At 36.7% G+C, this 20,318-nt stretch overlaps 1 protein-coding gene across 1 annotated transcript; it reads left to right on the top strand.

Annotated features, from left to right (window-relative positions):
• The first annotated feature begins 208 nt into the window (after window positions 1-208).
• Window positions 209-15,245, top strand: ASIC5 (acid sensing ion channel subunit family member 5). The gene is made up of 10 exons (XM_005148934.2): window positions 209-248; window positions 3,610-3,913; window positions 5,092-5,323; window positions 6,426-6,542; window positions 7,516-7,665; window positions 8,235-8,382; window positions 9,388-9,444; window positions 11,457-11,625; window positions 14,354-14,445; window positions 15,049-15,245. Exons 1-10 carry the CDS (start codon window positions 209-211, stop codon window positions 15,243-15,245), a joined length of 1,506 nt encoding a protein of 501 aa, XP_005148991.2.
• The last annotated feature ends 5,073 nt before the right edge of the window (window positions 15,246-20,318 follow it).

The following is a 20,318-nucleotide window of genomic DNA, read 5'->3' on the forward strand; positions in this document are numbered from 1 at the left end:
TCCTGTCATAAAAATAATCTCTTTTATGTTGCAAATCACTTTACTTAAAGGCAAAACATAGCAACCCTGGCAGGTAAATTGCCCAGTGTTATGTGTTATTGAGCATCACCTCCCATTTAGTTTTCTATAAAAGCCATTACCTAGCAATGATCACAGTGATAAGGCAGCTTGTTATCCATTCCTTCCTCACTGAAATAAGCAAAGCCCCATGGACCAGCTTCGGGGATTCATTCAATCAGATGCTAAAGGTATGTGACTAGACATATTAGAGTGCTTTACCAAGAGTTTTGTTACATTTTGGTAGGTTTTTTTCAGGACTGACAACCAAAATGAGAAAATCTGCCTTGTTTCTGTTTTAACCTTGTCCAAAAATAGCAGTAGTGTACATTTTTCAAGATATAGAGAGATGAAAAAAGCTTGTAGAAAAAAACAATAATCACACAGTTATTTAAGAGGTGAGGAAAAGCCTCTAGCTATTTGTCCTTTGTGCATTTAGAATAAAGACAACACAGTTTTAACTAGGCAACTACTATTCTGAATGATACAACTCCTTCCAGGCAAGAGCTCCTGCTGCTGATGAGCTATATTTTAAAAGGCCATTCTTTTTTAATATGTTCATTAATGAAAATCCAATCACATTTAAACACTGGGAATATAAAAATGAAAATTTTGTACCTTATTTCTGCTATGCAAAAGCTTAGCTTCCAGTTCTTCCCACGAGGTCCTGTTACATTTTTTTTACTCACTAAATGAAAGAGCCTATTACTGTTATCTATCAGCTCCCTACGCAAGCAGTTATAGACTGTGACCAACTAATTGCTGAGTGAAATTAAAAAACCTTTTAAATTCAATTATTCAATTTACAGTGTTAACATTAAAGATACTGTGAATTTCTGAGGTTTTTATATAAACTGATAACAGTATGTCGCTGGCCATGTGTCCCTGATGCAAAGAACTCATTTCTTCTTTAACAACACTGACTGGAAATTCAGATTTCTCTTACTAACCATGATGGTTCTTGGGGCTTCTCCAGTAATCAGGGTTTCCTGAGGCAAAGCATCTGTAGCACATCCTGAACATATGAGCTACCTTACAGTTCTTACATTTATGTTCTGTATTTGGCTCCAAGTGTGATTTGCTCCTATATGTGGATTCCTCTCATTTAGTTACCTCTTTGCTTTTTTACTTATCCATGCTCTACCCTTTGGATCTTCTATAAATATTGGGTTTATGCACATATTTGACAAAGTTTTTTTTTTTTTTTTATTTAGCTTAGTGCCTACATTAAATGTACTTTGTATTGGTACTAAAAGAACATAGCACTCTCAAGACCTTTCTAATATGTCTGAGGTCTTGCAAGACCTTACTGTCTCTCTAGCAGCAACTTGGATACTCAGCTTAAAGCTGGTTCATCTGTGTTGGTTACACAGCCTTACTCCAGATACACACAGCCCAAGCTTTGCATAGGATGAAGGTTTAATAATTTATAATCTCAAACCCACCCCTTATTGTGGTGTATTATTTTATTATTTATTAAATGGGGTCTGGAATAACCATTCTATTATTAATTATATATCACTGGAATGTACTTGTTCCTCAAATAGACCAAATACCAGAGCAAATGGCTACTCCTAATTCACATATTTCATACTGTTTTCCAATCCAGCACATGTGAGAAATTTCATACTAGAAATCTATCATGTGATCCTCTGCAGTTAAAAATCTTTTTTCTATTTTTTTTTAAATTATAGCATTTTCTAATGAAAACTGTAAGTAGAGTAAGGATTCTTAAATACACTCACCTTGTAGTGCTAATTCCTCTGGGGAAAGACAGCAACGAAAGCAGCAATATGATATCAGATAATCTTATGCACTAACAGCAAAAATTTCACAATCAGATAAAACCAAGTATGTTTACTGCAGTAGCTATGCACAACAGCTGAAATACAACTTAGTTACATATTTGCATAGATGCTAAATTACACTTCTGCTGATTAAGCTAACTAATGGGTTTTGATGGCAGTGCACTCTTATATAGGGATATGCTATCATTCTCTTACCTAGCGCAGTGTATGTAGGAGGAATGAACATACACAGCACTTTTCCTGAGCCTATGGACAGCAGATGCAGACTCATGGTAGGAATGTAGTTTGCTCTGCTGTTACTTAAGAAGCATGCAAAATACTTGTCCACACGCACTGGTGAGAAGGAAGCCTAAAACCAGACAAAGGCACATGTGGGTGAACAGCTTTGCAATGGGATCCAGTAGTCACTAGAGCTAGGAGAGAAACTTTAACAGTTTTCCAGCAGAAAACTGACGATAAAAGGGTTCTCAGTAAACTCAATCAGTAGTGATCAAAGTTCTTACATCTTTAAAGAGAAACATTTCAGAAACATTTTGAAATCTAGCATCATCTGAGATTTCATTATCACAGTCCACAGACTGTGCAGAGACCAAAGCAGCATCCCAGATTGCTGATGTGGTCACAATAGCTTTGGCAGATGACCTTTTTACATCAGTTTGATCTTCTGACCAACTGTAATAGCCTCAAGTAAATCAGTCTTATAAAGGGTATAATATCTTCCTCCCATGTATGGCACACTATTAAATCTATTTTCTGGTTAAAAAAAATTGAATCAGGGAAGCATTTAATTGTTGTTAAATGCTAATCTAAACATATTTTCAAGTCCTAATAGTTATTGTCTCACAAACTTTCTTTAATTTATGGCTCCTATGGACTTTCTTAATGACAAAATAAAGTAGCAGATAACAATCTGAAAATTAAGCACTTTGCAAAGAGACTGGTCCAATTATAACTAGATACAGGAAAGGCCTTATTAAGTTTCCCTCATCTGGATGTCTTGAGAGAACACTTTGTTCAAATCCATGTCCAAAGATCATTCAGCAACAAGCATAAAAGATTACTACATTTCCAGGTACTGATAATATTCGTTACTATTACTGGTTTTAAACTTAGACCTAAAAATATTTTTTTTAACATCACTTTGCAGAAAAGTGGGATAAATGAAAACTAAAACCATTCCTGTTTCAAAGTTAAGGAATCAGACATGTACAAGCCTAAAAATCGAGACAGTAGATTTCCTTTTGAACCTGTAACTTCAAGTTTTATCCAAAAACTTTTAATAATGAAAGAGTAAATTTTCCTTTAATATGATTCCACAGCTTTCTCTTTTTACCTAGTTTCTCAGAGCAAGTAAGAAGGACCAGGCCTTTAATGGGATGTTACTGTAAAAAGGAGATGCTCAACTTTTTACAGTAGGTTCACAGCAACCTCTGGTGCTTATATTACTGAGGTATGTCAAAATCCAATCTTTTCAACAGAAGTGGAGCTACCCTCTTATAGTAATGTGCTTAAAAATTTGTGCACTTGAAATACTGCAAGGTATAATCTACTCCCAGTCAGCACTGAGCTCATCGTGCAGCGCACAGTTCTTATACCCTCAGAAGCAAGTTCACTGCTTAAAGAGAGAATTTACAGTTAAAGAAAAATTTTACAACTGCTTCCAATATCAAAATTATGAGATTTCCTGTAAGTGTCATTTAAATGCTAATTTTACAAATGTGTTTTCACTTTGTTCCATATTAAGGAATATTGAAAAAGATAAAATTGTACTTAAAGAAACTGGTGCCACGTTTGGATGACAGAAGGAATTATCATCAGGAGTTTGCCTCATCCACTTCATTTCACGGGGTGCATAATATTGTTCAAACTCAGAGCAAGACTCGCAAAGTGCTGTGGCTGTTTGTAGTCATGGGCTGTTTTGCCATTGTTATATGGCAAATCTGCAGTCGCTTCATCTACTACTTCACCTGGCCAACCACAACTACAGTGGTAGTTCAGTATGTGGAAAATGTCCAATTCCCTGCTGTGACTTTCTGCAACTTGAACAGGTAAAATTATGTTTGTTATTTGCTCTTTAGAGGCAATACCTTTACATCTAAAAACAGTTGGCTTCAACAACATGCCTTAACAAATCACATAAAATAAATATGGCTCTGAGGGGCATGTCTTCCACACCACCACGTGAAATTTAAATGAAGAGGAAAGTGCAAGAATCAAGTAGGAGGTTGCTTTTTTAATCTTCCCCTTCAGATGAACAATTGCACTACAACATTTTAAATTTCAAAAGATAAGTTGGAATAAAAGCACCTCTGGTGGTGTTCTATGTACAAATGCGGCTTATGAAGAGCAACTAAGGGACAGTCATCAGTTACACCAAAGTTAAAACTAAACCACAAGATTTGCAAACAGATATTCAAGCAGAAACCTCATACAAATGTAGAAACTTTGTGTTTACAAACCTACGGCCTGATTTTTAGAGCAAATGCGTAATTTAGGAACAGTTTTAGAAATACAGAAAGTTCTCCCCCATTGTTTCCTTAATCTTCTGCCTTTCCCTGGCAGAATCAGCTAGAAGTCCCAGTCTCAAATATCTGGAACTGTTTGCATCCCTCGCATTGCCCCACATAAAGCCACCCTGGGTTATATTGCACAAAATTGACCACAGATGAAGCCACAGAACTTACGGGAAGGTAGACTGTCTCTACACTGGGGTGTAGTGCCTTAGTAAAGCAGGTATATGAGAGCACTGCAAATGCACTTACAAATGGATTTCATAAGTGATAGAAGACACCTTTTTTTGAAAGGAATGGTTCCTCCCAGCTAGTTTCCCACATGTAAATATAACTGTTCAGTTTCTCATCAGTTCTACAAATCTGGTTGTTGTCTTACACAGACAGCGAATCCACAGAAATGCGTTCAATGGCTGACCAGAATAGCCATGGGAAGGTGTCCATTTTCTGTTTTCAGATATGGAAAATAGCTTCCTAGAAATAGAGACTATATTTTTTATTCTATGTATATCATATTATATATATCTATAATACATAATGTATAATACATATTTACAATATAGCATATAGAATTTATAATATATATTTATATTGTAGAGACCAAAGTGCATTGTGGTGGGCAAGAACCACCTACATTTTGCAAGAAGACAACAAATTGTGTCACAGATTTGGCAAGAGGAGCTTTGAGATGCAATTTTTTCTCCTTCTCTTGACAGGTTCCAAGCTCATGCAGTAAGCAACCTCAAGATAATATTTTTAATTTGGAACATTGTGTCTGGAGTACTCCACAATTTTTCTATGGAAAATAAATATTCTCAAGAGTTCAATGATTTTCTTCTTGGGAACCAGAACTTCAGTATCAAAGAGTTTACAAAAAAAAATGGGTTTTATCTGAACAGCAGCACATTGCTAGAATGCGACTTTTTTGGAAAGCCATGTTACCCGCAGGTAAAGATGTTTATTTTACTAAAACAGTAGCATGGAGGAGAAGGCAGTATATTTTTACCACTTCCCACTTGAAATACCTATCTTTGCCAGCTACTCCCCCCTGTTGTCCCTTTACAGTCATACCAATGGAGAAATTTCCGCTCTAAACTACTCTGAGGACCGCAGTTCTCCCACTGGGAGAAATGTAGGGATAGCCTGCAGGACTCCCTGAGCTGTAAAATGGGGTTTCATTCAAAATTGCTCTCAATCCAGTGCCACTTCTGCACAGATAGCAGCCTTTGACAACTGTCAAACCTCCAGACTGTATCTAACAACCTTGTCCATAAACAGCCTGTAATGAAGGTCAGTTTGAACAGTTTTTTGCAATTCATGATTGCCTACTTTTGTTCTTGAGGTCAAGAATACAGACAGCCAGGGTAACTGCATGCAGACTCCATAGGAATTTTAATTAATGAGGTGAAAATAGGCTAGCTTTGGGAATTTTGGGCAACAACCAAAGAATATGATCATTGTCTTTTTTATGTCAATTCTTCCATAGAGCAATTCCCAACTTAAATAGAAAATGTGAACAGAAAAGTCAGGACCTTATTCTTTCAGATATAACCTTTAGATATGCTATAACTTGTAAAATTAGGCATTGGAGAGTCCTCTTGACTGAAAGATAGTAGTGTTAATAACTAAAACTAAAGCAAATACTATACTTTCATGTGTAACGTGACATTTAGATTTGAAACAGTCTTCACTGAACATTTACTGAAAAAATTAAATAAGTTGGTTTTGAATATGTCTATTAAATAGTAATATATATTTCTATATAATGTAGCTATATAATTTTTATAAGATATAGAAAAACGAGACTTCATTAAATGATTCTGAGCAGCTGGCAGGTATTAATAAACAACGTGAAATTTCACCTTTAAACTTCATTTCCTACAGAAAGGATGAAATCCTTCTGAATATTTCCATCAATTAGCACTTTCCTGATTGAAATATTTAGCATTGCCTTTAGGAAAAACAAACACTCCAGTAGTCCATCTCTTGCATTGTAATTCACTATGGAAACTTCTTGCCTTTTACTCTTCCCTATTTTCCTTTATTGAAGGATTTTGAACACATTTTCACTGAATATGGAAACTGCTTTACTTTCAATCACAATGATCTTGCAGCAAGAGTGAGTTTGTCTGGAAGAGGCTTACATTTGCTTTTTGATGTCCAACAGGTACAACTATCCTAATGATTATAAATCACAAATCATGTAATAACTTACAGCTGAATGGAGTTGGTTTGGTTTGGATTTGTGTTTTTGTTTGGCTGGTTTCACACAGACCTTCAGAATTTCAAGCACAAATTTCCATGTGAAGACCATTTATGAGTGAGAGGGTATTTTCAAGGAAAGATCTAACACAGGTTTTAAAAGTCACAATTATTGAGTCTGTTCCCAGCTAAATGGTTCTGAAAGTTGCAAGTGAATGTGTATGTACATATGCACAGTTCACCTACAGTTAAAACATGTCATCAGAGCAGTAATCTCATTTTATACAAGCACTTTGGGGTGACATAAATTCATTTTAATAAAAGGCCCAGCAGGGGAGGTCATATTGGTGCCAGCTTCTAAAGCATTACTGAATTTTAGTTGCAGCAGCTGTAAGTGCTCAATGACAGCTAAGATCTGGTCTTTGCACTATAGCCTCTGGCCTCATTAGAATTATCTTTGAGCAATAAAATCCAGAAAATTAATATCACCTTGTGAGGTCAGTGAGGAAAACTAATATTTTGAATGATAAATGATTTAGATGTTCACTTTTATTCTCTAGGAATTATGAGACAGGAGTGACAGGTTCTGGAGAGAGTAATGGAAAGTTTGCTGAAATGTGATGGGTAGTTGCAAGTAAAAGGAGAGAATATCCAAGTTATGAGTTAATGTTTATCTATGCCTTTTTGCTTTTGAAACTGGAGATGACAGAAGGAATAAAAAAAAAAACCTGAATTTTATAGTAACTGGAAGGAAACCCACAGAGACCATTAGCAAAGAAAATTCAAGTCAGTTTGCTTCTATACTTTTCTGTAAATTGTCTAAAATGTGACTAGAGATACAAGACCAAATCAAAAAGCACAGCACCATTTTAAATATAGCTAAAGCTTCAGATGGTAAGCAGAGCCAAAACTACTTTAAATAATTCTTTTTGCATCAGGAACAATTCACCGATGAACCTTCTCTTGGTTTTACTGATGCTGGTGTAACTTTTGATATCCATTCACCCAGAGAGCTTCCACACTTTGATGGTTTAGGTTTACTAACACCAGTTGGAATGCATGCACAGGTTGCAGTCCGCCAGCTGAAGGTAAGGACTTTGTCCGTCAAGGGGAAATACGGGTCTTTGCTGTCTCTACTTCTCTTCTGAAGTATGACCATGAGTTAGATGTTTTAGAAGTTAAGTATTTTATCATGTCAAAGTCACTCCTAAAAACAACATTTCCTTCAGACACAAACAAAATTACTGCAATTTTGAGGTGGCAGAGGAAGGTGTTACTGGTTGTCATAATCAGAATCTATTCAAATCAGCCTTTCTTCCCTAACATCTTACAGTCTTGCTGACATATAATGATACAAGGACACCAAGGCATATTCTGTTAGCATTAATGCTGTCTCAGATTCTTAGTGGAATCCAAGTGGAGTGGACTACCCTTCTGCACTAGGCTTTCTGATCAAGTCCTACTTTCGCTGTGAGAAGAGTTGACTTTATAATCCCAAAAGCATAACCTGTAACTGCCTCCAATTAACTCACAATGTTTCTGCTTATGTCTTCAACAGGCTTCCTTAGTACTTTAAATTGTGAGAAAATAACAGCTAAATTTAAAACTGAGACTATATAGATATATATACGTATCTTCTGTTATTATTATCCTACAGTCAATTATCCAAGAATACCCATGGGGACAGTGCAAGCCTGATAAAAAGCTTCGCTACCACAGGATTTATAGTACTAATGGATGTTTGCAGGAATGCAAAGCCCGGTACATACAGGACTGGTGTGGCTGTTTGCCATTCATTCTTCCAGGTATTTCTCAGGAATATCATACCATACACTGATCATCTTGCTAGGAGTCCTCACCTGTTACTGAACAGCAAAGGATATAGGGAAAGTCTCCTCTTTCCCACCTTTTCAGCATTAAAAGCAATGATAATAATGTCACCTCTCTCTAAAGCAAGAGCTGGAACCCAAATCTCTGCTCTCACAGCTCTTTTTTCACAATTAGGGGGTAAGAAAGCACTGTCCTGCCTCCACTTTCTGACTCAATATATTTTTAAATATTCCCAAGCAAGGTAGAATGTTTTTACTAAGGGAGACCCATTAATGAGTGACCTCCAGTCCATTTGTTTGGCAGCCTCTTAGAAAGGAGGCTGGCAGTCTCCTGGAAACTCTCATGGAAAGGGGGTTGAGAAGCAAATTACATCTAGGACTCCCTACCCAGGGTGAGAGCTTTATATAGTAGCAGTTAGATAAATGAGGGCAATGCCTTCTTTAACTGTGTGCCAAACTGCAAAGGAGTATTTTCATGCAAGGGAAAAAATGGGTAAAACTAAGGTCATCTGAAATCGGAAAAGTTTACTGTTAGCTCTGGGTGCCATTTTACCCCTTAGGTCTCCAATTAACTCTTGTGTGAAGTTCAAAACTTTTGCTGAAACACATGGGGTGTAATCATACATGGGTGTAATCACAGATGGGTGTAATCCCATCTACCCTACTTCGTTTTCTTATTTCCACACAGAAAACCAGAAATTCCCTGCATCAGCAAGCTAACACAAAGAGTTCTGGCTGGCAGACATGAAGATGCTTGCTCCAACAGCAAGCTTCCTGGCTTGGTCTGTTGTCTTTTGTCACTATATGCCCCTTTTGGTGTTGGTAACTGCATCATGCCCAAACAAACTGATTTCTCAGTTGTATAATTATAATCACAAAGTGCTAAGCAGGCTTCGATGAAATTATATTTCAGTTAGGTACAAATAGAGCTAAGGCTTAGGCTCTAATTGAAGTTCCTAAAGTTTGCTGTATATTTTTCAGGAAATGGAACAGAATGCGATTTGCTAAAGTATTACAATTGTGTTTATCCAGCAGTCTGTAAGTAATAACTTCATATTTTCTAAGCCAATTCCAAATAGCAGACAGTACCCATCAATTAAAACAATACCAAAAATAGTACTGAAACTGAGTACATCCCAGTTCATTAAATATTCTGCAAATAGAGACGAGAATAGAACTTTGATCAGATGCTAATTAGAAAACAAAACCAAAAAAACCCAACAAATCACAAAATCAAACATAAGAATTAATTTTACTAATCAGAAATGGTGTAAAATAGAAGAGCGTTCAATTAGTCTGTTTTCCATTATCAAGCCTCTGTTTTGCATCTTCAAAGTATCATCTGTCTAGCTCCAACGTTGTATTCTTTGCATTTGTGACAAAAAAGTGAACAGCACAGTAATAACAGGTTTGCCAGCTGATAGAAAACATAATTCAAAATCGCTGGACTTTAAAGTTTTACCTTTTCAATAGTAAAATGAATTATAGGTTTTCAATGAGCTCCAAACAGAAGTAATTTCTGTAATCAAATAATGTGCACACAATAGATATAGAATCTGTAAACGACTACAGAAGATTTTCTGGAGAATACAGCAACTGGTAGTCTGAGAAGTAACTTCTCATGAATTCTGGAAGGCCTCCTTTTTAGTTGCATTGGATTCTTGACTTTCCCAAAGGAATGGATGATTAAGATAACAGGTAGATTAATAAGTTTTGGTGGGCCTGTGCAGGGTTTTTTTTCTGTTTTGATTAGGTGTGTGCAATATTCAGGCAAGACCTACTACTAGGAACAATGATTATTTCTCCTGTGTCTCTCTTGAAATATATTCCACTAAGTTCACATCCTTATATAATCACAATCTTTGACAGCCTGTCATGGTGGAAATACGTATATTATTTGACTTAATGGATATACTGTAACCAAATTTCAGTGAAATCAGTGAGCAATATAAGAAAATAACCCCCAAAAGTCTTCTTAAGGATTGCACCCCACAAGGAAATGGCACCAATGGTACATGGGGAGCCTGGCTTGTAGGCATCCCCAGATCCCCAAGTTAGGGGTTAAGTCTCCTTTTACAGTGCAGGAGAGGTTAGACATCTGATAAGAAAATCTCAAATGACAGCACTATCTGCAGGACCTACCATTGGTGAGAGCATATGTTTTAGGAACCCTAAAGGCTGGCTATCAATAAAATCCACACTAGCATCATCCCTGGAGAGCACCTCAAATCATCAACTACCAGGCTGAAATATCTCCTCCCCTGCAGGTTGCAAAAGCCCAAAAACACAATGGCCACAATCACACCAGGACAAACACAGCATCACAAGCAGGAGGTTATGGTACTCATCTCAGAGTACCAGATACCTTTGGGTGACGGTTTATGCTTTAGGAAACATTTATGCCTTACCATTTTTTTTCTACATTAATTTTCTCCAGGTTTCCTGGATTTCTGTAACGATTTCTTTCTGTTAGAGCCTCATCAGAGGAATAGCTCCTCAACTTCATGAGCAGCCAGACCTGCAGAATCTTGTGACTTCTCTTTGGTATTTGAAGAAAAAAGCTGTCCCTAAGCCCTCTTAGTTGTCTTAAGCCCAATTATCAAATTGCAGGCAGGGGTTAAGGTAAAGTGAATTAGCTTACCAAGATTTTTATGTAGCTATCAGAATATAGTAAACTGCAACTGGCATTGCTCTGGAAGCTGTTTCTGTGCACTAAAACGAGCTAGGCAGACATCAAGGCACCAAGACCAAGGACTATATACCCAAGCACGTAATCAGAAAGCTAGCACAGAACATGGAGTGTTCCGTTGTCCTGCTGTTTAACTGAATGAGAAATAATACGCACATAAATCCCTAACGAAGAGGAAATACTTCTGGGTGCTGAATTTCTTCAGGAAAAAACGACATAAAAATCTCAACCCTTATTACTGTGCACCAGTTTCCCAAATGCCAGTTACAGATACTTATTTTGTAAGTTTTAAAAGAAGGTTTTAAGCTGTATGGACTTTTTTTTAGAAATTCTATGACAATCCTTCATCCTGAAATTTCAGATGATATAGAGATGAAAGGATTATGTACAGTAGGAACCCACAATTCCACTTGCCCTGCCCCATGTGAAGAAACAGATTATCCTACTACTGTCACCTATTCAAGCTTTGGAGGAGAAAATGCTATAAAATACTATTCTGCAAAACTGAAGAAAACCCCAGAATACATCAGGTAATCTTTGCTTAACACCTTGTCTAATAGAGAAATTGTCAATTACTTTTTTAAGTGTACTAACAGAGCATATGATTTAAATATGACTTTTAAAAAATACATTCTTATGTGAGATACTAATAATGCTGTCTCCGAGATCAAAAAATCTTAGACAAAATTGGCTAAGATTTATACATATTCATATATATTAAAATACTTGGATACATCTAAGTTTTGTGAATAACGTAAAATAGATACTGCAATTAAAAAGTAATGTTTTCAATTAGCTACTCTGTTATTGATGTTTTATAACAAAGTGAGTTTTTCTGATCACTTCTGTAAATAAAAATAAAGGCCAAGGTTATCAAATCTATCCACAGTCCACATGAACAATCCATCCAATAGAGAAGATAGATCTTCACCCTTCCACAACTGAAGTCAATGAACCACCTAAATAGATACTATATTAAGTTGCTTTCCTTTCTCTCAACCCATTCTCAAAGGAAACTCCATAAGTACTGATGAGTTAGGTCTTAGTGTAGCAATAATGTCACAAGTTTATTATTCTTTTCTATTGTTAGTAGAATCCACTAATACTGTTTATATTATAGAAGTTATTTAGAATATATTTAGTACAATATTAACTCTTATGAGACAGCAGAAGAGTGAAATAGCACAGTTCTGTGTGACTGAAAAACTACATAGCAAAAGAAGTAGGCTTAGCGTGAAAAAATGTCTCAACAGTATTGACTACACCTTTTATAGAGGAAATGGTGCTAGTACTTGTTATGCATAATGTTGTGTCACTCAGTAGGAGCATTGAGCTGACAATCTACAAACTTTTATTTTCATAGAAGAGAGATCGTATATGCTTATGCTTTAATAGAGCATACATGCCTTATAGTTACCATATAATAAATTGATGCCAGAGTTCTTTGCAAACAAGTATTACATCTCCAGAAATAGTATCTTTCAAACTCAAAATCATTCTATCTAGTGGTCAAAGAGCATTTACTACAGTTTTATAGCCTGAAATGCCTCGGGCTCACAGACTAAGGTGTCAACAGTGCAATTAAGTATTAAGACATGCTACATGAATTCATAGTGTCAACACATTGAAATATGTTTCTAAAGAACTGTAGAAAATTTGGCTAAAGAAATATCTGTGAGTATTTCATTGTTTCAGTGACTTCACTTTTCTTACTCTTGAGGCCATCAATCTACATATGTTTATATGTGACCAGTAACTATGTGAGTCATAGAACAGTTATTTAGTCCAACCCGCTGCAATAAACAGGGATATCTATTAGATCAGGTTGCTCAGTGGGCTGTCCTACCTGACCTTCAACACTTCCAGGGATCGGAAACTACTCTCAACTAACTCTCTGGCCAATCTGTTCCAGTGTTTCACCACACTCATTGTAAAAAATTTCCTCCTTATATCTAGTCTGAGACTATTCTCATTTAGTTTAAACACATTACCCCTTGTCCTGTTGCTACAGGCCCTATTAAGAAGTCTGTCTCCAATGAATATTATGAAAATCAAACCTGTTGTTATATGCAAAAGTATTAATCCTTATTATCTTTGTTGATTATTTTATTGTCTGTAAACATCATGCATAACTCAGTAATTATTCAATTAAGCAAGTGAAAATAAAGAGCATTCCCCTGTTACCAAGCCTTAACCAATAGGATTCCTGCCCATGTATTAATGAGTACCTATTCCAAACTATAAAATATTGAAATCTACTTCTTTCTGAAAATGTAAGGAGGAAAAAGTTAAATATTTATTTGGATAATTCTGCTAGCAACTCCATGACAATGGTAGGAAGTCTTAATAATAAAAGTTATGAAAATGAGACTATTTTTATTATTCAGTGCTACCTGAGTTTTAGAACTATCATCTAAAGAGACAGAAGTGATTATTTTGTACAGCAAATATTTCATTACCATGAATATTGTTAATGAGCTCATTATCACTGTCAAGCCAAAAATCTGTAGCTGTTTGCACTTCTGAAGAATAATCAGCACTTTTATTCTTTAAGGTCACATCATTATGTTTGCAATCAGTGGTTTTTTTGTCTGGTTTATTCCACAACCGTTATGTTTATATTCTGTTCAGGAGTTAGGCAGATTTTTTCCGTAGACATATCAAAGATGAGCCTTTACTCACACTGAATGATTTCACTGGTCTTGCTCCAACTCAGATTTAACTACTCTTCCACTTTTGCAACAGGCAAGAATATAATCTACAGATGAGGTAACTAGGTAATAATTAGGTAGATGTGGCTATTAGCACAGGATAGAGCTAAACATCCACATATAGGACAAAGCCCCTTCTGCACAAACACGCTTATTGAAATAAGCACAATTAAACAGCAGTTGCACACAGGAGCAATAGACTACGCTTTCAAGCACTGTATCAGCTGTAGTTCAGGATGCTTGACACTTCCACTAAAGCATATCTCTGTGACCCTTAAAAAGTACAAGTCTATCTCACAGTACAGATCTAGAGTTACTTTCTCAGCACAGCCTGAAGATCTACTCCTCTGATAAGTTTCTGTTCTAACTGTTGGTATTAGAACACCTTTTCCTTCAGTCACTTAACTCATTTTGGTAACACTCATCTAATTGCTCTTTAAAAGACACCATCACACCTCCCTGACTCTGTCCATGCTGATGTGAACATTGCTGAAAGTGAATAACAGTCCTGAATGTCTCTAGTAAGACTGTATGTATTTGTCATTAGGCAGAACCTTGTGAGTATTGACATTAAATATAGTGATCTGAGCTACAAAATAACTCAGCAGCAGAAGGCCTTGACTATATCTGAGTTGCTTGGTAAGTGAATGTTTAACATTTATTTACTGCTGATTAATAATTAAACTAAAGTAAGCCACACAAACAAACCTGGTTTCTATTCTCTCTGCTCCCGAGTCATAGCCTACGTGGGTTTCTAAACAGAAAGCAATACCCTTTATGTTATAATGGTAATAATCATGTTTGCCCCATGATCATTTTTGGTACTCTCTCCTCTCATTCCATTAAAGAACCCACAGTACGGACAGCAGCTGAGAGTAAGAATTAAGTCTGGCACTGGTTTGTGGCTGTATCACACACAGGACTGTAAGAATACTGATGTTTACAGGATTCAGAGAGAAGAGGGAGAACATGGGGAGGAGGTGCAAGATAGTTAAAAAGACAGAAACAGGAAATATTTTAAGTATCTGTTTCACAGTGGATGTGTTCTGTTTACCCTCTTTATTTAGAATTTTAAGAAACACATTAGTCTTCTCATAAACATTCTTAAGAATATTAATTCTGTTTTCTTAAAGCAATGGATTTTTTTATACTGAATTTATTTAGCACTTGAACCTGACAAGGTTTTGTTTCCATGTTAGACTAAGCAAAAATGCTTAGGATGTTTATTTCCTTCTCTTACAGCTGATGTAGGTGGCCAGCTTGGATTGTTCTGTGGTGCCAGTATGATTACAATCATAGAACTGCTCGAGTACATTTTTACTAACTTCTGCTGGATGTGCATCTTTCTTCTACTGAAAGCTCCTGAAATGCCTCAATGGAACAATCCATCCCACAACCACCCAACACACAAGGAAAAGAAAGGAATACAAGAATGTTAGTGTCTTGTAGAAGCACAGAAGTGTTTCTGCCACTTCTATTCTTGTCTAAGACACAAATGAGACAAAAATATTTTGCATTGCTCCCTTCCCTGCACTTCTTATTCTTCCTACTTTTTTTTTTTTTTACCTGGAACTATTTAACTGTGCTAAGTTAAGAGTGAACTTTGTAAAGTCTCACTTTCTTTCTCATGTAAAGAAAACCGGATTTTTTTGCCTAAAATTTTAAAGAATTATCATTTTTTTTTAAATAACGTAGCAAGTGGTACTGACATATAATGCAATTTAACACTTCTGACCCAGTTCTTCTCTATTTTGTGAGAAGAAATAATACACACACCAAATTAATACACACAAGCTTCTTAACCACCATAACAGGGCATTGCTATGCTGAAAAAGCATTTGCCTTATTAACAATTAAGTCTTTGCTAGTCGCTTACAACCGTTACACATTCCAGTGAGGGATACCCTAGCTTTGCCTATCAGAGTTAGAAGTGTGCCTAATAACTTCTACAGTTTTATCCATCTGAAATGCATTAAAAAATAAATCTGATGAGTCTGCAGCTACCACGAGGGAACCACAGGGCACCTGAGTGGATGGCAAGTGGGCAAACATAACTCAAGTTCAGAGTTTAATCACAGAATCACAGGAAAGGCTTTACCTGTGTCTTATTAAAAATCAGTGAGGGTAAGACTTTGTAGGTTTGATGCTGAATCAGGCTTCCCAAATGTTTATTCCTTTAGAAGTGCTTAGAAAATCTTTTGTGCTTTCCTGCTTCTGTGTGGGCCTGTAGAGCAGTAGTGGTTTAGAGTCTAAAGAAGACTTCTGTGATTAAACAGAACTACAAAGATGTGGAATAGTGTAGTGTAGACATGCTTTCCACTGCTCCCAACACTAAAGCTCATAGAACAAGTTTGCACTGGAAGAGGGTCTTGTGTTCTTTTTAAGTACAACATCTTAGTAAACAGCATGATAATTTTTAAATGTGAAAGTTAATAGGATAATTTCAACTTATACAATTAGTGTATCTTTAATGTATGTCTTTCTCTAGAATAGGTCTCTACAGTTCTGCAAAAATTCATGTTTCCTGACAGAATCTATCAATCAGAGTCTTTGATGCATTTGGAGGTGCCAAACAGACTGGATGGAAACCCTTAAGGAGAGGTTTACACAAAACGGTCTTGTAAAAGATGCACTCAAGACTAATTTTAAGACAACATAATAAAGGATTATCCTGATTTGAAGCGTTGGCTTCTTCTCAATTAACCACACATAATAGTAATAGGCAACTGTTCACTTGAAAACTTAGTTTTCTAGACTTCCGACTAGCACCATATAGACTTTGCTAACCAAAACATTTTTACATTAGAAAGCTTGCAAAGGCTACAGCATCATACCTTCTTGAACAATGATTGTCCAGTTGGTGCCCGGGCTCTACAACCCTCAGAAGCATGCCTCTGTGCTCTTATGTCAATGCCGTGCCAGAAACTCCAGGCAAGCAGTCGTAACCATTCTCTAATTCACACTATTATTCCATACGGTCTGCTCAGATTCAGCCACTATTAATGAATTATTTTCCACACAGAAAGTAGTAAGTGTACTGACTAAGTAGCCAAATCTTTAGAGTTAGATATAAAATAATGAAAATGCTACTATTTGACCATCATTGGCAACAGCTTCTCTTCAACAAAAGCCACAGGATTCAGGAAATGTTTTCTGCTCCCTAGAAAGAGATGCCTTAATGTTACTCCTCAGCAACTGAGAGTAACACACTTGAGAGGTCTTAAGGTTAACTTAGAAACATTTTTGCTCCATTCTGCTTTTTTAGTCATTTCTGCTGGGACCTCCCTCCCCCCATCACTATCACCAAACACACACACACTTGGAACAGCAGCTGTACAAAAAGGTCTATCTAACCCCACTGTCATCCAAGGCGCATTTTTGCCAATGCAGAGGAATAATGGAAAGAACACAGCAAACATATTGCAATATCTCCCTGAAGATTTCCTCCAGCTTCAAATAGTTTATAGCCATGGATTTCTTAAGCCAGAAGAAATTAGGGGTTTGGAAGTTGGAATCGGGTATTATCTGGCTTGTGGATAAAAAGAAAAGCAGAGGAAAGATCAAACACAGTAATCCAGCCTCCCTTGTATTTTAGAGATCAAAGTGTTTTGTGGCTATCAATCACAAAGATTTTTTTTCTTTCCTTCTACTAATAAAGACTACAAAAAAAGAAAATTAGTATTGTAAGGAATAAATAAAAGCAAGCTGGCATCTCTTCTGCTGTGTCAAAAGTTCGAGGGAAATGAAGCACAGAACATACTAAACAATGAGCAAAAAGACCCCAACAAACCAGCAGTTCTCAGAAAGGGAAGGTACTTGCATCTTTGCTTGGTTTAACAAGACTAAAATTACTTTTGCTTACTCCACCGGCTTTAGACAAGGACAGCTGAAATTGATGCTTGGTTATAGATTCTTCTAACATACATGGCAAAAGTAGCTCTGAAGAAAGCAGAACAAAGGCTGGTGTTTTGCCCAAGGTCAAGTGACAGACTCAGATTTTTTTTTTTGCAACAATGGCTTGTGATGAGATTATATAAAGCAATTGATTCCCCAGCATAGCTATATTTAGAAGTGTGCTGTGCAGCAGAGCAGAAGTAAGGGTGCTTTTGTATTTTGATGTATGACTACTGTTCTATTAAGGCAACAGGATTTTTTAAAGTTTTAGGAAAATATTCGGCTTTCCTGTCTATGCAAAGATGACATACCTATAAGGGCAGCAGAAGCAAGGCATTTTAACAGTTCAATCAGATCATCTCCCAGCTTAGCATTACTTTGCTGTTTATTTGTTCAGTTTTCACAAGTGCATGCTCATGCTTCAAGTAGAGATATCGGCAAGCTTTTCCCATGCTTATTGTTTGACTCTAAAATGTTAGTCCCAACAATGAAATTAGAGACACGATTGAGAAAGCTCCCCTGGGCTCCTTCCAAATCTTTGTCTAATGTGCACAAAGAGATGCAACACAGAATTCTGTAGCTAGAATCACGCCAGCCTGACAATGACACCCTCCAACTGATCCAAAGTAGTGTTGCACAATAAAAAATAAAATTGGTATATTTAAAAATGCATTCTGCAGAAGTCATTAAACTTTATTTAATACTGCAGAGAGTATCACGCTGTTGCATACAACATTTTCTGAAGAGCAGAGGAAGGTATTTTTAGGTTGTGTGGATAATGACCTGTGTTTGGTTGCTCTGTATTTTATGATTGTATTGTTGCATTCTTTTATGCATTGTATTCATTTCCACATCCTTGGGTAGCACATCAGAATATCACAAGTAGCTCCTGGTACAAGGAAGACAGCTTTATGACCTATCAGACAGAGAACTTGTCCTGATAGATTGGGATTGAGGGAAATTGGAGATTTTTAAAGACTTACATCACATTTTTTGACAAGTTTCTTTAGCTCATTTCCTTTCTTCTAAGTAAGATATTTCACAAGTCTACTATTGCAATTTATGTGTCAGACATCTCTAAAAGAGTGCCAAAAAGTAAGGATTTATTCAAGGAGAAATTCATATTTGGCTAAAGAGCTCAGGAAACAGGCCTGGCACTTGCTTATTTGGCAAAACAAAATGAACACAGAACAGCCTGTACAGGAGAAGTATTTGGATCAGACTTTTATGCAGTAGATTAATTCATTGCAGCAAATCACCAGTAGATGCCCCACTAACTTTAGACTTCTGCTCCCAAGCCTTCTTATGGGTGTAGTTGATTTCTCAACAGCTTTTATGGAATTACTCAGTATAACTTCAAACCTTCTGATTAATGATGTATGAGTGAAGGAAATATTTCAAAAGGAGTGCTGGCAAACCTGACATTATTTAGCCTGAACTGGCAGCATCTTTGCTGCACAAGGTTTAGATTCATTTCCAAGGTAAAAGAGCAAAAATATACAGCCATCCCCATTCTGCATCAAAACAAGCTGATCAAAGTATCTCAAGGAGCTTATAGAAACCAGCTGATCTACTGTTGCTAAGAAAATACTGCTTAAGTTAAAATAAGATTTTTTGCAAAGTAAGAATCACCAATTCTTTAAGCTAAACTATACAGTAAAACAAGATTTTCCCTATACCCTCACCCAAGTTTGAAGGTAGCTAGCTGTGTCTACCCTCTCACCCTGATACAAGTGGTCACACAGTGTGTGAATCTGTGCTACAGAAACTTCAGGAAAGCAACCTTCCTCAGCAGAGTAATTCACCATGGCAGCATGACATAAGCCCTTGGTTTCTTATGGCTCCTTTCCACTTTAGCACTGCTCTGGGGTTTCTCTGTATTTTGGAAATCCAAGGATCACCATGTGATTCTAAAAAATCCCAGACCAAGATAAACCATAATGGATCATTCATACTGCCTGTCAAAGTACAGTGTTTTAGAAGTGCATATCCCTTATTAAGCTATAAACATTAGTACATCTAGTCACTGTAACTGTATCCCAAGCTAAGCACATTCTCAGGCTGAAACTTGATGTGCTATTAAACTCAGGATACAGGAAATATTGCCAAGCTCATATTGTAATAATTGCTTACTACAATGTTGAAACATGACTGGGTTATTAACAATAAGCTCTGTATGAATGGGGTAGAATGAGATACTGCTGTAGATCCATGGCTAGTATCACATCTTGCTGATGCTGCTTATGACCATCCATTGCCCTGTCAACCCTCTAGCACTGTAAGTCCCTCTATACACCAAAAGCAACTCACCTCTGATGACTTCTCACTAGAGACAAAGTGTCCACAAGAAGAGGGGAAGCTTCTTTAGAATATAAAAACTCCCAGATGCCCTTCCCACTACACAACCAGTGTGCAAATGGGGGCTCCCCTCCCTACCCATCTCCTATCCCAGGACAGATGCACTCAAGGTGATGATTTTTTGTTTGATATTTTTTAAGCCTTTTTTTGGGATCAGGAGAGCTTCTACAAAAGAGAGATAGAGATCCACACATGTACCTTTTCTTTCCAGACTCAAATACTAAAACCCTTCTCCCTCTAGAAAAGCATGTAATTTTGCT

This window comes from Melopsittacus undulatus, chromosome 7, assembly GCF_012275295.1.
Source record: "Melopsittacus undulatus isolate bMelUnd1 chromosome 7, bMelUnd1.mat.Z, whole genome shotgun sequence".
Taxonomy (NCBI): Eukaryota; Metazoa; Chordata; class Aves; order Psittaciformes; family Psittaculidae; genus Melopsittacus; species Melopsittacus undulatus.